The following is a 19,351-nucleotide window of genomic DNA, read 5'->3' on the forward strand; positions in this document are numbered from 1 at the left end:
TGGTTGCGTAACAATTACATAACAGCATCTTGATTTCTTCAGGGTTTGACCATTGTCTTTGTATTCCCCGCCTGATGTGATGTGATATAGTGTGATGCTGTAGAAGTGCTAAGACGGGGGTTCTCAAACTTTTGTACTGGTGATCGCTTTCACATACCAAGCCACTGACTGCAACCCCCCCCCCTTATAAATTAAAAACATACTTAACACTATTATAAAGCTCAGTGGTTTGAGCATTGGCCTGCTAAATCCAGGGTTGTGAGTTTAGTCCTAGAGGGGGCCGTTTAGAGATCTGGGGCAAAAATCTGTGTGGGGATTGGTCTTGCTTTGAGCAGGGGGTTGGACTAGATGACCTCCTGAGGTCCCTTCCAACTGTGATATTCTATAATCTATGATCTATGTAACCTCACGACCCCTTCAGGGGTCCCGACCCCTGTTTGAGAACCCCTGCGCTAAGATAATAGTAAGTGAAGGTTATGACACCTGGATCTAGTGTTCACTGTAGTTGTTCCTTTTTAAAGGCATTCTTTTTTTTTTAAGAAATTAGTTTTCCCATCACAGCAGGGTTTCCCATATTAGAGCGCATTTAACTTCTTTCAAACTGCTGTGCTATGTCAACCGAGTTCAGTTGCTGATAACCTTTTCGGGTTTGGTCTTTCCTGGTTATTTCCAAAGCATCTCTCTGGGTATTGGACACAACCTGCAGAATGTAGATTTTCACTTTGCGGCCTATGGCAGATGTACTGTAACTCATTAAACTACGAAATCCATTGCAGTATAATGACTAGGTTTACTTGGTCCTGCCTCAGCACAGTGGGCTGGACTTGATGACCTCTCAAGGTCCCTTCACCAGCCCTGTGTTTCTAGGATTGCATGATTTTATCTTTGACAAACAATATATAAATAATTGAAATTCATATCTTAGGGGAGAGAGGAGAGTTTTCCTCTAGTGGAATACACATACAGCTCAACTTAAAAAGAGCCTGTTGTCTCTAGGGTTTTTTCTTAAAAATGATTTTATTTTAATTAGCCATAATTCAGTCAGAATAGTGAGGCATTTTATGTGACACTGATACAAACAGTATATATCCATTGTGCAGGCGCATGCCAATTCTTGCATATATATTTCATTAGCCTTTTTGTAACATACGGTTAATGTTCCTTGATCAGCTTTTCCAGGTATTCTTATTTTTTCTGTTGAAATATACTAATATGTTTAATCTAAATCTGAAAGAGTTTAAGTTGCATGTAACTTGCACATTACAACTCAGTTGAAATAGGGTTGAGGAGTGTTCATTGACTAAACAATGTGACCTCAACACATAACAGGCTTCTATAAGAGATTCCATCTGCTTATACAAAAACAAATAAAGCAAATAGAGTTGATTACTTTTCAGCATTTTTCCAAAACAGATTGGTTTAGTTTACCATATCTACAGTATGTTTATAGGGAGAGCTCCTTAATAGTATCCGTTTTTGTCATTGATAAATGACTCTTGGCAAATAAAGATAATTGCCTGCATTTTGTTAACACTTAGATACTGGTTGTTGGAATTTCCTTACAGAACATGCCAAAATAAATTTTCTTTAGTATTAACTGTGAAAGTTCCTGGTTGATCAAATCTTAAATATCTGGATGAAGAAATATTTAAGCTTTGCATGGGACCTATGCGGGCAGACTGTGCTTTTAAATTTGAGAAAATAGCTATTAGAGAGGTCTTAAAGAAGCCCTTTTTTGTTGGTATGTAGATAAGAGGGGAGTATTAAGTAGCTAAACTACCCACCCAGATTTTTGGTCTCTAAGCAAAATCAGTAACCAATCACATAGCTCCTTTAATCCAAGCTATTTTGTAACAAGCAATAGCTTCCCCCTTTGTGATGTTTTCTTTCTTAATGAACATTAGAAAAATGTTCTTGATGCTCACGACAAATATCAAACTTTGGCAGCATGTATTTAATATCTTAAGCAAGTGAAGGAGCAAACTTGTACAGGATTAAATTACTTAAACGCTGCTTGCTATTTCATGTTGGACTGAATGAATAGTTCAACAGACAAGCAATTAAAGAGATTTCAGTGTATTGGGGTGTGATATTTAGGTGGTTTTGTTAGGACAATTAAATGAACTGCCAAGTAAAATTCAATTATAGTGTCACAGCGTAGATGAACACTATGTATTTTCTTCAGAAGTAGGATTAAAATAATTTTAAACAGTGGGTATGTCTACACTGCAGTTTAAGCCTAGGGTTGGTTAGAACTCAAGTCGGCAGACTCTGGGTTTGTTAATTTAGGGCTTGAGCAGCTACACTAATTTGTAACCCCAGGTTAAGAATTGTTGAACCCTGAGTCCCAGCTTGTGGCTCCAGCATCTACACGGCATTATGTGGGCTTGAGTCCTACCACCAATGTGCCAGACTTAGAATCATAGAAGATTAGTGTTGCAAGAGACCTCAGGAAGTCATCTAGTCCAATCCCCTGCTCAAAGCAAGACCAACTAAATCATCCCAGCCAGGGCTTTGTCAAGCTGGCTCTTAAAAACCTCTAAGGATGGAAATTCCACCACCTCCTTAGGTAACCCATTCCAGGGCTTCACCACCCTTCTAGTGAAATAGTGTTTCCTAATATTCAACACAGACCTCCCCCACTGCAACTCAAGACAATTGCTCCTGAGAGCAGGAGACCATCTGCCATCACTGAGAACAGCCTAGCTCCATCTTTGGAACCCCCTTTCAGGTAGTTGAAGGCTGCTATCGAATTCCCCCCTCACTCTTCTCTTCTGCAGACTAAATAAGCCCAGTTCCCTCATCCTCTCCCCGTAAGTCATGTGCCCCAGCCCCCTATTCATTTTCGTTGCCCTCTGCTGGACTCTCTCCAATTTGTCCACATCCTTTCTGTAGTGGGGGGGCCCAAAACTGGACGCAATAATCCAGATGTGGCCTCACCAATGCCGAATAGAGAGAAATAATCACTTCCCTTGGTCTTCTGGCAATGCTCCTATTAATGCAGCCTAAAATGCCATTAGCCTTCTTGGCAACAAGGGCACACTGTTGACTCATATCCAGCTTCTTGTCCACTGTAATCCCCAGGTCCTTTTCTGCAGAACTGCCACTTAGCCAGTCAGTCCCCAGCTTGTAGCAGTGCATGGGATTCTTCCATCCTAAGTGCAGGACTCTGTATTTGTCCTTGTTGAACCTCATCAGATTTCTTTTGGCCCAATTCTCCAATTTGTCTATGTCACTCTGGACCCTATCCCTACCCTCCAGCATACCTACCTCTCCTCCCAGCTTAGAGTCGTCTGTGAACTTGCTGAGGGTGCAGTCCATGCGATCCTCCAGATCATTAATGACTTCCTAAAATAAGTCAGCTCTAGCCTTTGTGGTGCAGTATAGGAAAATTTAATTCTCCACCAAAGTTGACTGTCCAGATGACAAAGAAAGTCAGCCCATGGCATTGTGGGATACATTTGGCAGACTCCCAGAGCATGAGTAGAATGGGGCTGTGGCTACACTGCAAAGCAATATGGCTTTAATGCGGGGTCCCATCTTTACTCAGGTTCAGACCCTCCATCCCCTTGGGGTCTTGGTATTCTGGGTCCGTGCCCTAGTTAGTGCAATGTGTGTGTAGATGGAAGGTGGGGTTAGGCTGGAGCCTGAGTTTGAACCCTGGGCTTATGTTGCAGTGTAGACATAGCTAATATTACAATAATACACTGTAAATACAAAGCCCTACAAGATGATAATCGCAAAGACTAATTTAAATGACTCGTAGCAAATAATAATAGTTGCCTGGCGCTTAATGGGTGACTTGCCGCTTCACTTTCTTGTGTGTAACTGAGGTCCTGGAGTGAGAATGGGAAGAGGAGTGCATAAGAGGAAGGAGATACCTCTGGAGAATCATGTTCAGTGGCTGCCCTTAGATTGACATCTGCCCCAAGTGGGCTGAGATTTTTGTGATCTGGGAGCTTTTTAAAGCTATTTATTGTGCCAAATTCCACCTTGGGGACTGAACACATTTAATTCACTTTATGTTCTGAGACCTTAAGTGCCACAGAAATTAAAACTGGTTATTTGTTACTTTGTTTTCAGGATACTACTGATATTAAGCATCCACTTAACTGCTTTTGTGGATAAAATGTTATTCTTCCAACATTTCTGGAAAGATGGGGAATGTCGCGGTGCAGGACTCACCGCTGTGGCGCCTCCTGCTGGTCGTCTCAGGGAATTAGCATTTCTAGCCTCCGGAGCGGCCTCTGCAGGCTGGAGTCCCGCTGCCGTTGGCCCGTGTCCCTCCCAGGACCCGGTTCCCCTTGTCTTTGGGGTGCTGCCCCCTAGCAATACCCCCACAGTCTCAGGGTCTCCCCACCCAGGGGAACCCCCAACCCTCTATCCCCACCTTGCCTCAGTCGTTGGCTACTGCTAGTTATCAACTAGCCCACACTCACTGGAGCAGACTGCATTGTAAAATCCACTCATCATAAACAAGGGGAGGTTGGACCTGCTGCCTCTGCCTACACGTGGGCTGCCCCCTGCAACCCCAGTACCTAACTGGCCTTCCACTAGGCCACAGCCTGGGGGGTTTCCAGGCTAGAGCTCCCCAGCTCCCTTGGCCTTCCCCCAGCCCTGCTCCACTCCAGGTACCTTCTCTCAGCTCCCTGCAGCCAGGTCCCTCCCTCTCAAAGGTAGAGAGAGTCTGTCTCTGGCTTCTGGCCCCAGTCCTCTTATAAAGATCAACTGGGCCCTCATTAAGCCAGCCTTGGCCAGTCAGCCCTTCTTTTCCTTCCCTGCCACAGCCCTCTCCCCAGGCTATTTTAAGCCTTTTAAGGCAGGAGCAGGTGACCACCCCACTACAGGGAGCAATAGGTACTAGTGCACACATTACTAAACTAGTGCTGCTAGAAAGCAGAGGTAGTGAGTGAACTGCAGATGTATAGTTGGCTCATGCTTTGATATCTGTCCTTAAAGTAAAATAAAATCAGTGTTTAACATCTGTATATGAACTCTTTTGAGCACTATTTCAAACTGTTGAAATATATCAGAAGGTTTAGTGAAGGAAAGAATCCCAGTTATTTACTTTGTCAGCCAGAAAAATATGAATTCTCATCACATAAGGATGTAGCTGAAATGGCTATTTTTAATGCCAGTTCATCTCCTTAACCTCATCTCTGATATTTAGTCAGTCAAGGTCTTCTTTCATCATATGGTATTTTATGCCTGTTTTAGGAGCCAAAAGGGCTTATTGTTGGCAAAGAGATAACGGGAAGCAAAGCCATTGTTTAACTATTGTACTTTTTTTCCAGTCTGAAAGAATTCCTGCCTAAAGAATACATCAAACAAAGAGGAGCTGAAAAGAAAATATTTCAGGTAATTATGAGACTGAAAAACCTAATAGTCTCTTATCTTTTGTAAGAGTAATAAGAGTTTGCTTTCCACAGCTCTGTAATCTGTGCATGTCCTCCGCTTACATAATAAATTCTCACTAACTCAAGTGTAAAGACGCTGACAGCCTCTCTTTTCTTCCATTGGCAGATTTATTATCCGTTGTTGTTGTTGAAGGTTATTCTCTTTTCAGTGCATGTTCAAAGTTCCTTAGACCTTTTTCTCAATTATGTTGAACCATGAAGATAAGCATTGGCACTGAAATAGAAGCACGCTTAGGGAGGTCAGTTTAATTTTATCCATAGAACTTTTTATGCCTTCATAGCTCAAGCGTGAGCTTCAAGCATTGTATACAACAGAGTTCTGTTGGCAAATGCTTGAATTCAGAAAGGTGGCTGGGAAGGATCAAATTGTAAATGACTGAAATGATCAAATACACAACATGCTGATACTGCGGGAAACGTTTTATAGGATCTTGCACACATGTGTCAGTGTTGATTAATATATAAACCTGGCAACACGTAAGTATATGAGCAATTTTATCTAGTTTGGAAAATTCTGAAGTTAGCAGCTGATATATGGTTATTCACATCATGAAAGAAAATGGCAGTGACATACGATCTCAGCATGGAACATAATTTTAATTACGCACTGCTAGAGTTTGTCAAGTGCTATCTTCTTTATCCCTCGCACTCCCAGTCACGGAATTCTTTAACTCATGAATGTGTTATCGGTGGAATTACTACTGCCACTATAGTTGTGGTTGCCCAACCCTTTTCCAGGCTGGATGTCAGCCACAGAGGAGAAGGAGATAACAGAAGGTATGGGCAAGGCACGAAGGCAATATATTAAGTTAAGGGAAGACAGTGGCTGGGAGCAGGGGATGAATTGTGAGACTGGCTGGGATGAGGAGCTGAGAGGGAGAGGGCCAAGAGAAGAGAGGTGGGGGAGATTAGGATTGGTTGAGCAAAGGGACTGGGCCAAGAAGCTCTAGGGGAGTAACAGTGAAGGTAATAGGGTAGTAATCAGTATCAGGTAACTTGGTTTAAATGATAGTTTTAAAAAGAATTCAAAACCTAGGTGAAGGTAATATCATTGGGATGAACCAGTTTGGCTTCTGTATGGAACTCTATACTGGAACTCCTTGAGCATGTCAACAAAATACTGGATAAAGAGGAACCAGCTAACATTATTTTTGACTTTCAAAATGCCTTTGGGAAAGTCTCTTACAAGAGGCTATTAAGGAAACTAAGTAGTCTTGAGGTAGGTGGTAAAGGACTCTTATGAGTAAGAAACTGGCCAAGAGACAAAACAGAGAAATAAATGCTTCATTTTCAACAAGCTGAAGGCTGAAGTGCCGCTAGGTGAATGGATATCACAGTGACTAAAACGTAGTTGTGTTGAATGCAATGCAATGTATTTTGGAACCAATATTGAACTATTAGTATTTGAGTACTTCTAACTAAATTGTAACCACTAGGAAACAGATGCTGTCTTGTTGTGGACAGGTTAAAAATCCCTTTTCAATGTACAGTGGCTGTCAAAAAAAATTTTTTTTAAATGTGCAAAAATAGGATGGATAATGGCATAACTTTAGTGTATAAATCAGGGTATGGCCTCACATGGAAAGTTTTCTTAATCTCCAATGGCAATATCTAAAAAAAGGATACAACAGAGAGACGGGGGTTCAGAAGCAAGTATCAAAATGATTAAGGACATGGAAAAACCCTTCAGAGAAAGAAATGATTGGGCCTGTTTACCTTGGGCGGGAGTGGGGGAAAAAAAAGGTGATGATATACAAAAAATGGATAGTATAGCTAAGGTAGATCAATGAAAATGACAGGTGTCAAGTTTATAACTCATAGAAGGAAGTGCTGTGTTGCACAACTGTCATATGACATTGAATTTCACAGCCTATCATGGGCTAAGTGTAGCAAGATTTTTAAAAGATTGGTCATGTGTGTGGATGCTGTGAATCTCCAGAGTGGCTTTATGTAAGATCTGAAAAATTTTTGAAGGGATATTAAACTTCCATGATTTGAGGGATAAACATAACTGATGATGGTTAGGCAGAAACTCCCCTTTGGGCAGCTTGTTCCATAATTCTTTGTGTCAGAAAATTTGAATATATAACCTTGCTAACATTTCAGCCCAGTGATATTTTGATTTAATTAGTTTCACAATTAAAAAGCAGTCCCGATCAGTTAAAAGCTCCTTTCATAGTTTCCAGTGGGCATTATTTCTATTCAGTCTAAGTTATATAAAGTAAAACTGAGCTCTTGTTCTAGGAACACAAGAACTGTGGAGAGATGACTGAAATTGAAGCCAAAGTGAAGTATGTGAAGCTAGCACGTTCCCTCAGGACATATGGAGTGTCCTTTTTTCTTGTTAAGGTAAGTTCGGATTATGCTGGCAACAGATGTGCTTGATTATGTATTACCCCAGACCACTTTCTGAAAGCAAAGTTTGCATAGCCAAGGTTGGAGCCTGTAAGACCGTCTTTTCCACTAAAAAGAGAGCTCACTGAATTGTACTGTGGTAGCACACCAATCAGATCAAGGCCCTATTGTGCTAGATTCAATTGGCAGGGTCAAAGGCAGCCTTTCTCAGGCTTTGACTTTTTTTAATTGACCTACCAAAATATTTTCCCCTCAAAACATTTAGAAAAACACCACAAGTCTGCTTGAGAGTTAGAGGTTTACCTCAATGTGCCTATTGAAATCTCTGCATCTTACAAGAACCATATTCTCAATTGTGCAGTTATTTTCTCTTACACTTCATACAGCCATAACCTTAAGGCCTTGAATTTTCTGCATTTAAAATCACAGTAATTTTATAATTGGGAGAAGATGTCTAAATCATGACTTGGCAGATATAGAATTGTTTTGCTGCTGCTAAACAAGACTTGAATCATTGCTTGATCAGTGTTCTCTCAATGAGATGGTCCAGATAAGAAGAGAACTGCAGTCTAGATTTTCCATCCTTGGCTCCCAAAATTAGGATCCTAAATCCATCAAGTGGCCTGATTTTCTGAAGTGCTGAGCACCTACAAATTCCACTTAAGCTGATGGAACATTCAGGTGCTCTGCAGAAAGTGCAATGGATGATAACTTTCTAAAAGCTTTACATCATTAATTAGCTTTTGCTCCTTATGTAGAAGTGACTGTCGTATTAGGCACCTTTTTATGGAGACCTATTGAAGTAGAATCTCATCTCTGAAGTGGTTGTTTTCAGACATTGTAGGCCAGAATTAATTTTATCCACTGGAGAGAATATACGGTGTGCATTTGGCATCTTCCCGGGGATGCCTATTACATGCTTATTTGATTTTGCTCTCTGTATGTATTTATTCCATTTTCCTAAATTCGTCTTCTTTTCTTGCAAAACCTAAATACTTCATTACTGTTCAGTGCATTAAATTATTTTGCGAGTTAAGTGGCTTCCAATATAGTGATTTATGAATGAAGAACTAAATGGTTCTTTGGGATCATAAGTAATGAAATTTAATTTGGGCATAAATTTTAAAAGAAAAAAATGCTGTAATTATTTAGAAAGCACAATAAGCTAATGATGGTTTCACGCTGGTTTCATCAGCTAATCATGAAGTTGTATATTAGAAGCTATTCTGAAAATATCTCTGCAATTTTCAGTAACTAAAATATTAAAACTGTACAAGCATGCACATTTACAGCAAACAATCAAGTTGAGAATTCAGTCCAATTTTTCAGCGATGACTAACTGGATCATTGGGCTGAAGATAGAAACACTTACCCTTGCATTTTCATGGATGCGTCAATTTGACTCCATGATTTTCCTTGTAGCTTGAAGCAAACAATAACTGCATCATTCTGGAACTATGACATAGAACTTCAGTCTGAAAGAAGTGTGTGAGAGGAAGGTAGAATAATTTGAAGTTCAGGTCTGATGTCTAACAAAGGCCATAGGACGTAAATAGGAGTTGATTATCTGTAGCCCACGACATAAAATAAATTCAAGGGGAGCAGAACATATGGACTCATTTGCATCTCATGATAGATTTTTTTGTTGCACAGTAAATTGGTATCTGGTCTTTGCTCTATGGACTTTAAGTGCTAGAGAGGCAGTATACTCAGCCCTTGAGAGACAGCACCTGTCAGTCTAGAGAGACCCTCTCATAGTGATGCTTACGTGGGTGAAGTTGTTTAAATGGTTAGTAAAACAAACATTTTAGAGCTATGATGTATAATAAATGGGGCTGACTTTGCCTCCTGTAAACCTCTGAATCCTTAATCTGTGTTGCTCCCTGCTAAATCTTCATTCTCTTCATAAAACACTACCAGAAATTCTACAGAGAGAAGGCTTTGGAAGCTAATTTACAGTATATTGCCTAACATGCTTCTTAGTTTTTCTGGCTGGGAGTTGGTCATTGAACAAAGTATCAGGGGGTAGCCATGTTAGTCTGTATCCACAAAAACAATGAGGAGTCCAGTGACACCTTAAAGACTTACAGATTTATTTAGGCATAAGATTTCATGGGTAAAAAACCCACTTCTTCAGATTAAACTGAAGAAGTGGGTTTTTACCCACAAAAGCTTATGCCCAAATAAATCTGTTAGTCTTTAATCTGCCACCGGTCATCGAAGTGTCATGTGAACTGTATACAATGTAGCTTTTAAATTGGAAAGCTAGTTTACAAAAATATCACTACCAGGGTAGTTGAAAATAACTTTCAAAGACTTGGATTGTAAAATACCTTTTTTATTTGAAGGGAGGTTTCTTCTCCCCACCACAAGCGGTTACTTGTGCTGAATTGCACAGTGGAGGTCAGTTGCAGTTTAATGTCTTCAAGCTGTACCAGATTAAGGGTGAGGACAGATTCTCGAGACCCAAGTAAAGCTTTGAACATGAGTAGAATTTTGGTATGAAATCTGTTGGCTCACATCTCTTTCCAAGTTATGCTAAGTGCGATATCTGCATCTAAGAAGCAAAGTAGGATAGATGTGGACCACGTAGAAGGAAATTGTAATGAAAATCAAGCAATAGCTATAGAGCGTGATGCTCCATTGTTCTTTAGCTTGGATAGTCACTTCAATCAGTAAAAGTGACTGTACGTTGCTACCAAAACGCAATGGCAGTGATAGTCACATCACACCGGTATAAATTACTGCACAAGGTGTGGGCCATTGGAGAATGAAGCAATAGTCTAAAAGTCACTGGAGATGTGTAGCCTATCACTTAATTCTGGTGTGTGTTCAGAGTTGTCTTTTTAAGAGGATAACTCTGGACTGAGTCCCTCTGGGCATTTAATTAACCAGGTTGTAGGTAAGATGGAAAAAAGGACAGTGAATGCTTGCGGCTCTGAATACAACATAGTGTTTTGAAAATGAATGAAAAAACACTTCTAGCAATGTGTGAACATTAAATTAATCTATGCACTTGCCATGTCCAGAGAAACTGAGTTTGGGCCTGTGAATTGTCCTCTGCACTGCGTCTCGTTCTTCCTTTATGTAAGTGTCTCCAGTCACGGTCATTCCCACTCTACTTCCTCCTTTCCCCTCTGACATATGCCAGTTGGTAAATGAAAACTAATCCTTGATACGTCCGTTACAGGAAAAAATGAAAGGCAAAAACAAGCTTGTTCCTCGTTTGCTGGGCATCACCAAAGACTCAGTGATGCGTGTGGATGAGAAGACCAAGGAGGTGTTGCAGGAATGGCCACTGACAACTGTGAAGCGCTGGGCTGCCTCTCCAAAAAGCTTCACTCTGGTACTCTTTCTGTATGTTGTTACAGAGAAGGAGGGTTCTGTCTGTTATGGGGAAAGGAGCGTGGACTGATGCACTAAATTGATTGGCCCTATAGGGTTTAGTTTAGTTTAGTCCTCAAGAAACAACTGGGCCAATTTTCTTATGGCCAACAAACTGTCTCATGTACGTAACCCGACCCTGATTATACAAAGCACTGTTTTAAAGAGCCATCTGCCTGACATCTGCTAATTTTGGTTGTGAATAATCAAGGTTTTCAGAGTGCAGTATTAAAGTGACAGACAGGCTGTGAAACTAAATAGGGCTAAAGAAAATGCCTCACAGTTTGAGACTTAGAGCTCAATATGTTTAGCTTATCAAAAAGGTGATTGAGAAGTGACTTGATGATGGTGTGTAAATACCTTCATGGAGAGAAGGTGCTGGAGGCTCTTCCGTTAGTGCAGGGGTTCTCAACATTTTTCTTTCTGAGCTCCAACCCCACTCCCCATGCTATAAAAACTCTATGGCCCACCTGTGCCACAACAACTGGTTCTCTGCATATAAAAGCCAGGGCCAGCACTAGGGGGTAGCAAGCAGGGCAATTGCCCGGGGCTCTGTGAAGCTACATTGCTCAGGCTTCAGCTTCCACCCCAGATGGCGGGGCTCAGAGCCCTGAGCTTCAGCCCCATGCAGTGGGGCTTTGGCTTTCTGCCCTGTGCCCCAGGCAGAAAGCTGAAGCCTCACTACATGGCCCTGCTTGGTGGACCCCCTGAAACCTGCTTGCGGCCCCCCCAGGGGACCTCAGACCCTGGTTGAGAACCAATGACTGGAAGTTGATTCAGACAAGATTAAATTAGAAATAAGGCACACATTTTTAAGTGAGGGTAAGTAACCATTGGACCAAACTGCCAAGGAATGTGGTAGATTTTCTGTGTCTTGAAGTCTTCAGATCAAGACTGGATGCCTTTCTGGAAGAAAAGGTTTAGTCAAACACAAGTTAATAGGCATAATGCAGGGGTATTGGGTAAAATTCTGTGGCCTGTGTTACACGTAGGAGGTCAGAGTATATGATGTAATGGTCCGTTCTGGCCTTAAAATCCATAAATGTATGAAATGGATCCAATCGAAAGGGCTTTTTTTCCCCCTCACATAGTTTATTGTGGAGCCTTGGAATGGTTTTATCTGCCATAAGAGCCGTTAGCTATAATAAGACGTCAAAGGTAAAAGGAAATTTCAGCTACTTTTATTCGGTTTTGGCTTTGGTGTAGACCCTGATCCTTATATGGTAGATATGAGCTTGTTGGATTAAAAGCAAAGAAAGTTAAAAATGTATTTCCCTATATCTCTAATTTTGGGTCATCTTAATACAGCTGATGTTCATTTATTTAAATTCATTCCCAAGGGTGAACTGCTTGTTATACCGTTTTTTCCTCAGGATTTTGGTGAATATCAAGAAAGTTACTACTCAGTACAAACCACTGAAGGAGAACAGATCTCTCAGCTAATTGCAGGTTACATTGATATCATATTGAAGAAGGTAAAACTTTAGGATGTCAGTAAAAGTGCAATAAAATTAGTAAACGTAATGTCTCTCTCACAAAAGATAGGTTACCTGATAGCAGTAGCTCGCTTTCTTTTGTGAAGCTAACTAGGTATAATTTTTCTTTGCTGTGACTCGCTTGTAGCAAGAACTCCTAGAAAATAGTTCCGATTAATTACTATAAAGAAGTGTTTGTGGAAGTAATATTGAAACTATTAGCTGTATTGAGGGAATAGGTTAGAAGACTTAACTCAGCATGCTTGGGCATTTAAGTGGATAATCTTCTGGAAAGCAGCTACATGTCAGTGAGCTTATATCAAGAGAATAATGGCATAAAGCTTTCTCCTTAACTGTAGAGAATAAACCATATAACTATAGTGGTTACAACAAAAGTTAGCATTTGCCAACAAATGCCACATGATTACTAGTTGTGTTCTAAGCACTTTTTGTGGGAAACCTGTGGCATCTTAAATACTGCTGCGTGCTTGCTGTTAACATATTTTATTAGGATTAGACCAAACTACAACATAATCCATTATAAATATATGTTCATGCCAGAGAAGTGACAGACAACTGGAAATTTCAGTAGGATTGAGGATTTTTGTTTAGGGGAACTCCAGGCCTAGAATATCAGGGGTGTTTCAATTTGGGGCTGGGGTGGATTGCCAGTATTCATCACAACTCTCTTTCTAAGACTGGCTCAAGCCAGCATTGTCAGTTCCAAATTTAATGAGCACTTAATGTTCAAATTTTAGTTTAAGTAGAAACTTGCGTTCTTCTTCGAGTGATTGCTCATGTCCATTCAACTTAGGTATGTGTGCTTGCCACATGCACCAGTGCCAGAGGTCTTTCCCTCAGCAGGAGACTGGCTCTGGCACCCCTGGAGTGGGGCGCGTATGCCAGAGCATATAGGTGCCTCTGGCCCCCTCCACCTTCAGATTCTTCTTGCCGCCAGTGACGGTGCATGGAAGTGTTGCTGCCTCAGCTAGCACCGTTGCTTCTCATTCGTTCGAACTCATGTAACTCTTGTATATTATTGTATATAGTTTCCCTCTAGTTTTAGTTTCCCTGTTTGTTAGTTAGAGACTTAGTAGGTCCCAAACGGGACTTTGCTTCAGGATGGGGCATGCCCCGGACCCCAGGCTTTAAGCCCTGTGATCGTTGTAAAAGCGATCCACATAACAGTTGTTTACGGTGCTTAGGCGAAGGGCACATTAGGGATAAGTGCAGAATCTGCAAGTCCTTCAAGCCCAGGATGAAGAACGAGTGTGACATTCACTTGAGAGTGCTCCTTATGGAGTCTGCCCTTACCTCGATGCCGGAACAGCGCTCTGATTCGGTGCCGAGCACTGTGAGCTCGGTGCACAGTGCTCTGCCGGTACCGTCTGCGAGCCGGCACCGGTTCTCTTCCATGGCTCCAGCCAAGAAGCCCAACAAGACGGGGCGAGGAAGGTCTCCAGCTTCCTGCAAGGGAAAGGACAAGGCCCTCTCTTGGGCACCTCTTCACCACCTTCGGGATCTCGTGCCCCAGGTCAGCAGTGTAGCCCTGCCCACTCCCCACCAGCCACCCCAGGTAGCGGCGGAGGTCCTCGTCAGTTCCAGGTGCTGTCCACGCCAGAGGCCCTGCAAGTGGCGCAAGACGTTATGTCCCTTCCAGTGCTGCCCACTCCAGCCCCTGCAGGGTCCTGGTCACGGGGTAAACCTGTGTTTGGACCACCACAGTCTCCACCTCTATGGCAACGGTCCCCGTCATGAGGGACGTCCTGCCAACAGTCGCCCTTGCGCATCCAAAACACTTCTGACCGTGATAGGCAAAAGCTTCGCAGCCCCATCCAGTGTCCGGACCTCAGACAAGGGCAGAGAGGCTCAAGGTGTGTCTCGCCAGTAACTGGGCGCAAATCTCTGGAGGCATGTGACCCCCCTCCCCCAGCAGGAGTTTCGAAGTCGGCACCTGGAATTTCCACGGTACCGATATCGCTGTAAGGACAGGTTGCGGGACCGATGGTACCATTCTCCAAACCATCGCCAATCCCCCAGCGCGGCATCATCGCGTGCAGCTACATCTTCACAACGCCAAGTCTGCTCTGGTTCCTAGTCCCGCTGTTCAAGCATGAGGTGCAGATCACTTGCCTGGGGCCATCATGGATCCACTGAGCACCACCGTTCACCGAGGCCCCAATCCAGGCGCTCGTCGAGGTCAGCCAGATCCAACTCCAGAAGAATCAACCAGTACTGATCAGGACAGAGCCACCACTCGGCCCTGTCTTGGTCACAGGGGAGCGACTGCTTGGGCTCTAGCTCGGGTTTAGAGCGCGGTTCCCTAGCTGCAGGATAAGCTCCGATACCTACAGTGCAGATTACATTGATCGCACCACAGCCAGCCCCATGGCCTCAGACTCCATGGCCAGCCAGTGGTACCCATGGAACCCATGGGGATTCACTCAGCCCTCCCAGGCAGCCTGCTCGGTATCTGGACCTTTGGAGAGACCGGTTCACGCCCTCTCACACCTCCCTCCAGTTCAAGAGGCCTCAGCTGCAGGCACTCCGCTGGCACAGGAGGAAGTGGGTGAGCAAGCTGCTGGACCACCTCTGGTTTTGGAGGACCCCTTGGTACCAGCTTCCTCCTTGTCATCGCCAGATGAGGCTATAGTGGGGGCCCCCTCCACCAGTTTCCAGGATGATGCGAAGGCGCATCAGGAGCTGTTAAAGAAGGTCGCCACCAACCTGGGCCTCCAGGTGGAGGAGTTAGAGAAGCCCACAGACTCCCTCTTTGATGTTCTCTGTCCCGTAGCTGTGGCCAGGGTAGCCTTGCCCATACATGAGGGGGTCATGAAAATTACAAGTGCCCTCTGGCAAACCCCCTCCTCCTTCCTCTGATCTCCAAGTGGGCCATCCAGTGGTCATGAGTACCTTTATACCCACTCTGCTCCCAATTCCCTAGTGGTAGAGGCAGTCAACCACAGAGAGAGACAGGGTCAACATGGAATGGACATGAGCAGCACATCTCGAAGAACACCAGTTACGGAAAAAGGTCACTGACTTTTCAAACTGCTCTAAGTTTTACAAGTAGAATTCCAGGCTAAGACAGCTTCTCTGTATATCCTGAGAGTGTACAGATGTGCAGATTTCCACTTTGATTTCTTCTTTAAAATCTGCTCACACAACCAGCTTCTAAATGAGTGAAATAGGAATAGGTTAACAAACTAACTCCCATTCTGTGTCATGACTCAAATGAGAAACATGCTGTTTCCAGTTGTCAAGCTTGAGTTCTCTCTCTCTGCCACATCTGTTTATCACCTACAGTCATATAGAAATCTTGTAATGTCAATTCTCAGGGAATCTTTAATGACCTATTCTGGTGTAGATTTTCTACCACAATGTCCCCTTATAATACCATATGCCTAGGTCTGATGTCACAGTGAGGGCCCGAAAAGAAATTTTGTCCCTGCAGCTTGTCAGTGGTAGATGATTGGAAACCCAGGAACTTGAGGTGCTCTTTTTTTGTTTTTTTAAACTGTCCCTTACACTAATAGCAAAATAATAACGTTGAAGCTTCAAAGAATCTTGGCTCTAAAAATGAATGGCCTGTTTCAGCTCACACCTAAAATCAAATTGAAATGAAACAGGGTTTGTTCATGGGTAAAGAAGAGGGTTCCCATTAAACTACCTCCAGAGACATAGCTATCTCTTTTGTCTTTGCCTCAGTATAATGACTGTTACAAGGCTAAGGATGTTGTAGCAATCCATTTCAGACACAGCATTTCTTCCACAACATACCACGCCTCTCTACAGTCACTTGCTTATGAGGAATATCTCAATTCACACCCTAATTTAACTCCCCTGTGCACATTTACCTCCCTTACATTGTAAATAATTCACATCAGAAATGAACATTTCTGAAACTACGTTTCTAGAAAATAATGATAAAGAAATGAATCTGGCACTGTGTAACACTTGGCATGTTACTTTTCTTGTGGTGGTCATTTGTGTCCATTAATCATATATTGGTTCACATATGGGTGCTTTTGAATACAAGATACCTTGTGGCAGAGTTGTATGCACCAGTTCCTGTGAGCTTTATGTACAGTTGAGGCTTCCCATTTGCTGCTGCATGGAAGGTACCTGCGCTGCTGAGTCACATTGAGGGAGTTGGTAGGAGGCACCACTGTCCATCTGAGCTTGGTGGTATTAAGCCAATATGAAACATACTATGTAGTAGGTGGTGCTGATTTTTGGGAGGGGTGAGTGCTTCGTGTTATTCAGAAACAAGGCCTGCTAGCACTACTATCCATGTTAGTCTTCTCCCTTTATGCACCTTAAATCCACCAGTGCTGGGACCCAGATTGCTTTTCCCTATCCAGGTGCTCTGGATACTGAAGTTCTCTGTGACCTTTCTCCTGTCTACTGCACCCACGACCTGGAGGTGTATCCTATCACAAAGTGCCTGCTCACATATGAGAGTACCAAAAAATCCTGGTGTAGCACTAGAGCGAGAAAGAGAGCATGCAGATGACTTGACACAATTTGTGTAAAATAGTGACAAAATAAAGGTAGATGAGTTTAAAAAATGAAATGAAATAGAAATGCCACAGAAGTGTTTACGTTTGCTTTTTTTCAGAAACAAAGTAAGGATAGATTTGGGCTTGAAGGTGATGAGGAATCAACAATGTTGGAAGAATCTGTGTCACCTAAGAAGTGAGTTTGTGCAATGGGAAAAATGGCTCTTTCTGTAAGAGTGAAACGTTTAATAAGCAGTGGGTAGTTTTCTTTGATCCCAAATATGGTTTAATATATTTCTGTCCTTAGAAGAATTACTTAACTGCAGGGTAATTTAACAGAAAACAACTCTGTCTCCATGCCGTTCTGCAGAGTTAAGCTTTGTTGTGAAGTCTGTTGTTTTGTTCTAAGACTATTATTTGGTGTAATGCAGGGGAAGGCAACCTATGGCACGTGTGCCAAAGGCAGCACGCGAGCTGATTTTCAGTGGCACTCACACTGCCCAGGTCCTGGCCACCAGTCCATGGGGCTCTGCATTTTAATTTAATTTTAAATGAAGCTTCTTAAACATTTTAAAAACCTTATTTACTTTATATACAACAATAGTTTAATTATATATTATAGACTTATAGAAAGAGACCTTCTAAAAACGTTAAAATGTATTACTGGCACGCAAAACCTTAAATTAGAGTGAATAAATGAAGACTCGGCACACCACTACTGAAAGGTTGCCGAACCCTGGTGTAATGTATGTACAGTTGTGGTGATTTGAACCACAGACTACAGAACTGAGACTAACTCAGTAGCAATCTGTATGGAGAGTTGTAAAAATTGAATTAGTGGAAGGTTGTGTGTTTGGTTTGTGAATATTTCCTTGCTTTTGATAGCTTACATTTGCTAAATTGATGGCTTTAATTGGGGTTTGCATGCAGTGTTTTTTGTAACTGTCATTAGCAAAGTTTTGTTTAATATGGGAAAAATGATTAATCTTTCAGATGCTGCTAAAGACAAGGTGGGAGGCTTTGACTCACAGTGCAGCACAAATTAAGTGGGGTCTGGGATTTCATTGCGGGGGGAGAGTGGATTATACAGGGTTACTGAAAAGAGTCAAGTGTGGGATCCCGGAGCTGGTGGTTCACTGGAAAAGGAATATTCAATTGGCTCTTTACTGTTAAGTAACAGAAACAGTTTCAGCACAATGTGAGCTATAATGAGGCCTAACTTAAGCCTCTTCTTTGAACTCAAAGGGAAAGGAGGGTAGTGTCTCTACAATGTGTGACGAGCTGACTGTGATTTATGTTACACATATTGCTTACAGGAAATGAATTGGTTAGATCTTTTATGTGGCCTTACATGAATGTTTAGCTTTAGTGTAGTGTACATGTTTTCACATGCTTCCTGTTCACACTTCCCGTTCCAAATGGCTTCCAGAATGTAGCCTATCTGTGTAAATGTTCGATTTAGAAGCTCAAAATTTGTAACAAATGAATATGCATGGACAATGTTAATCTGTAACTGAAATTACACCAATTTTTTTCCGAGCACATTGTTGCTCTTTAAATCAAAAATTATGCCAACACCTCCAACTGTTGGAGCTTAGACGATAGTTAATATGAGCAGTACATCTGGCAAAGTTATGATGCCCATAATTAATGGTCTTATTCCATTATTTGATAGACTGCTAAATTACTATCAGGGGCCAAACGTAAATACATACAATTTGGAAGAAGGGGTACAAATTTTATTCCAACTCTAAGGTGTGCTTGGAAAATTTATCTCCAGAACATTCGGCTTCGTATAGTTGATAGTCCTACTTTGGCATAGTTGAAGCAAAACTGTGAGATCCTTCTTTCAGTAACCCAGTCTCCGCTGTTTATCTTTGTGAGATGAAGTGAGGTCATAACAATAAATACAGCCAGGTCACACATTCCATTCTTCCTTCACCACCTCTTCAGGTAGCAGCATTACTGATAATTGGTTTGTCAGACACGGAAGATGTAGCAAACTTACACTGGAAGCACCTGGCACAATGGGGTCCTGCTATACGACTATGTCTTTGGTAATACAAATAATTTGTAAAATGGTTGGATGAAAGAACACAGTGACTAGAATTTAAGCAGTTCACCCAATTTAAGCACCCTTGCTTAGAAACTGAAAGGGAAGGATGGCAGCCAGGAATTAGTTTACAGGAGCTCATAGAGTCACAGAGTTTAAGGCCAG

The 19,351-nt window shown here is 42.3% G+C and overlaps 1 protein-coding gene across 2 annotated transcripts in view; it reads left to right on the top strand.

Annotated features, from left to right (window-relative positions):
• TLN2 (talin 2) overlaps nt 1–19,351 on the top strand; it is a 363,285-nt gene that overhangs the window by 196,822 nt on the left and 147,112 nt on the right. For both annotated transcript variants that reach the window (XM_044979585.1, XM_044979584.1), the window contains exons 10-14: nt 5,295–5,358; nt 7,662–7,766; nt 10,963–11,118; nt 12,530–12,631; nt 17,253–17,329. In XM_044979585.1, coding sequence (XP_044835520.1) covers nt 5,295–5,358; nt 7,662–7,766; nt 10,963–11,118; nt 12,530–12,631; nt 17,253–17,329 — 504 coding nt within the window. The remainder of the gene's footprint in view (nt 1–5,294; nt 5,359–7,661; nt 7,767–10,962; nt 11,119–12,529; nt 12,632–17,252; nt 17,330–19,351) is intronic.

Source organism: Mauremys mutica, chromosome 11 (genome assembly GCF_020497125.1).
Source record: "Mauremys mutica isolate MM-2020 ecotype Southern chromosome 11, ASM2049712v1, whole genome shotgun sequence".
NCBI classification, from domain to species: Eukaryota; Metazoa; Chordata; order Testudines; family Geoemydidae; genus Mauremys; species Mauremys mutica.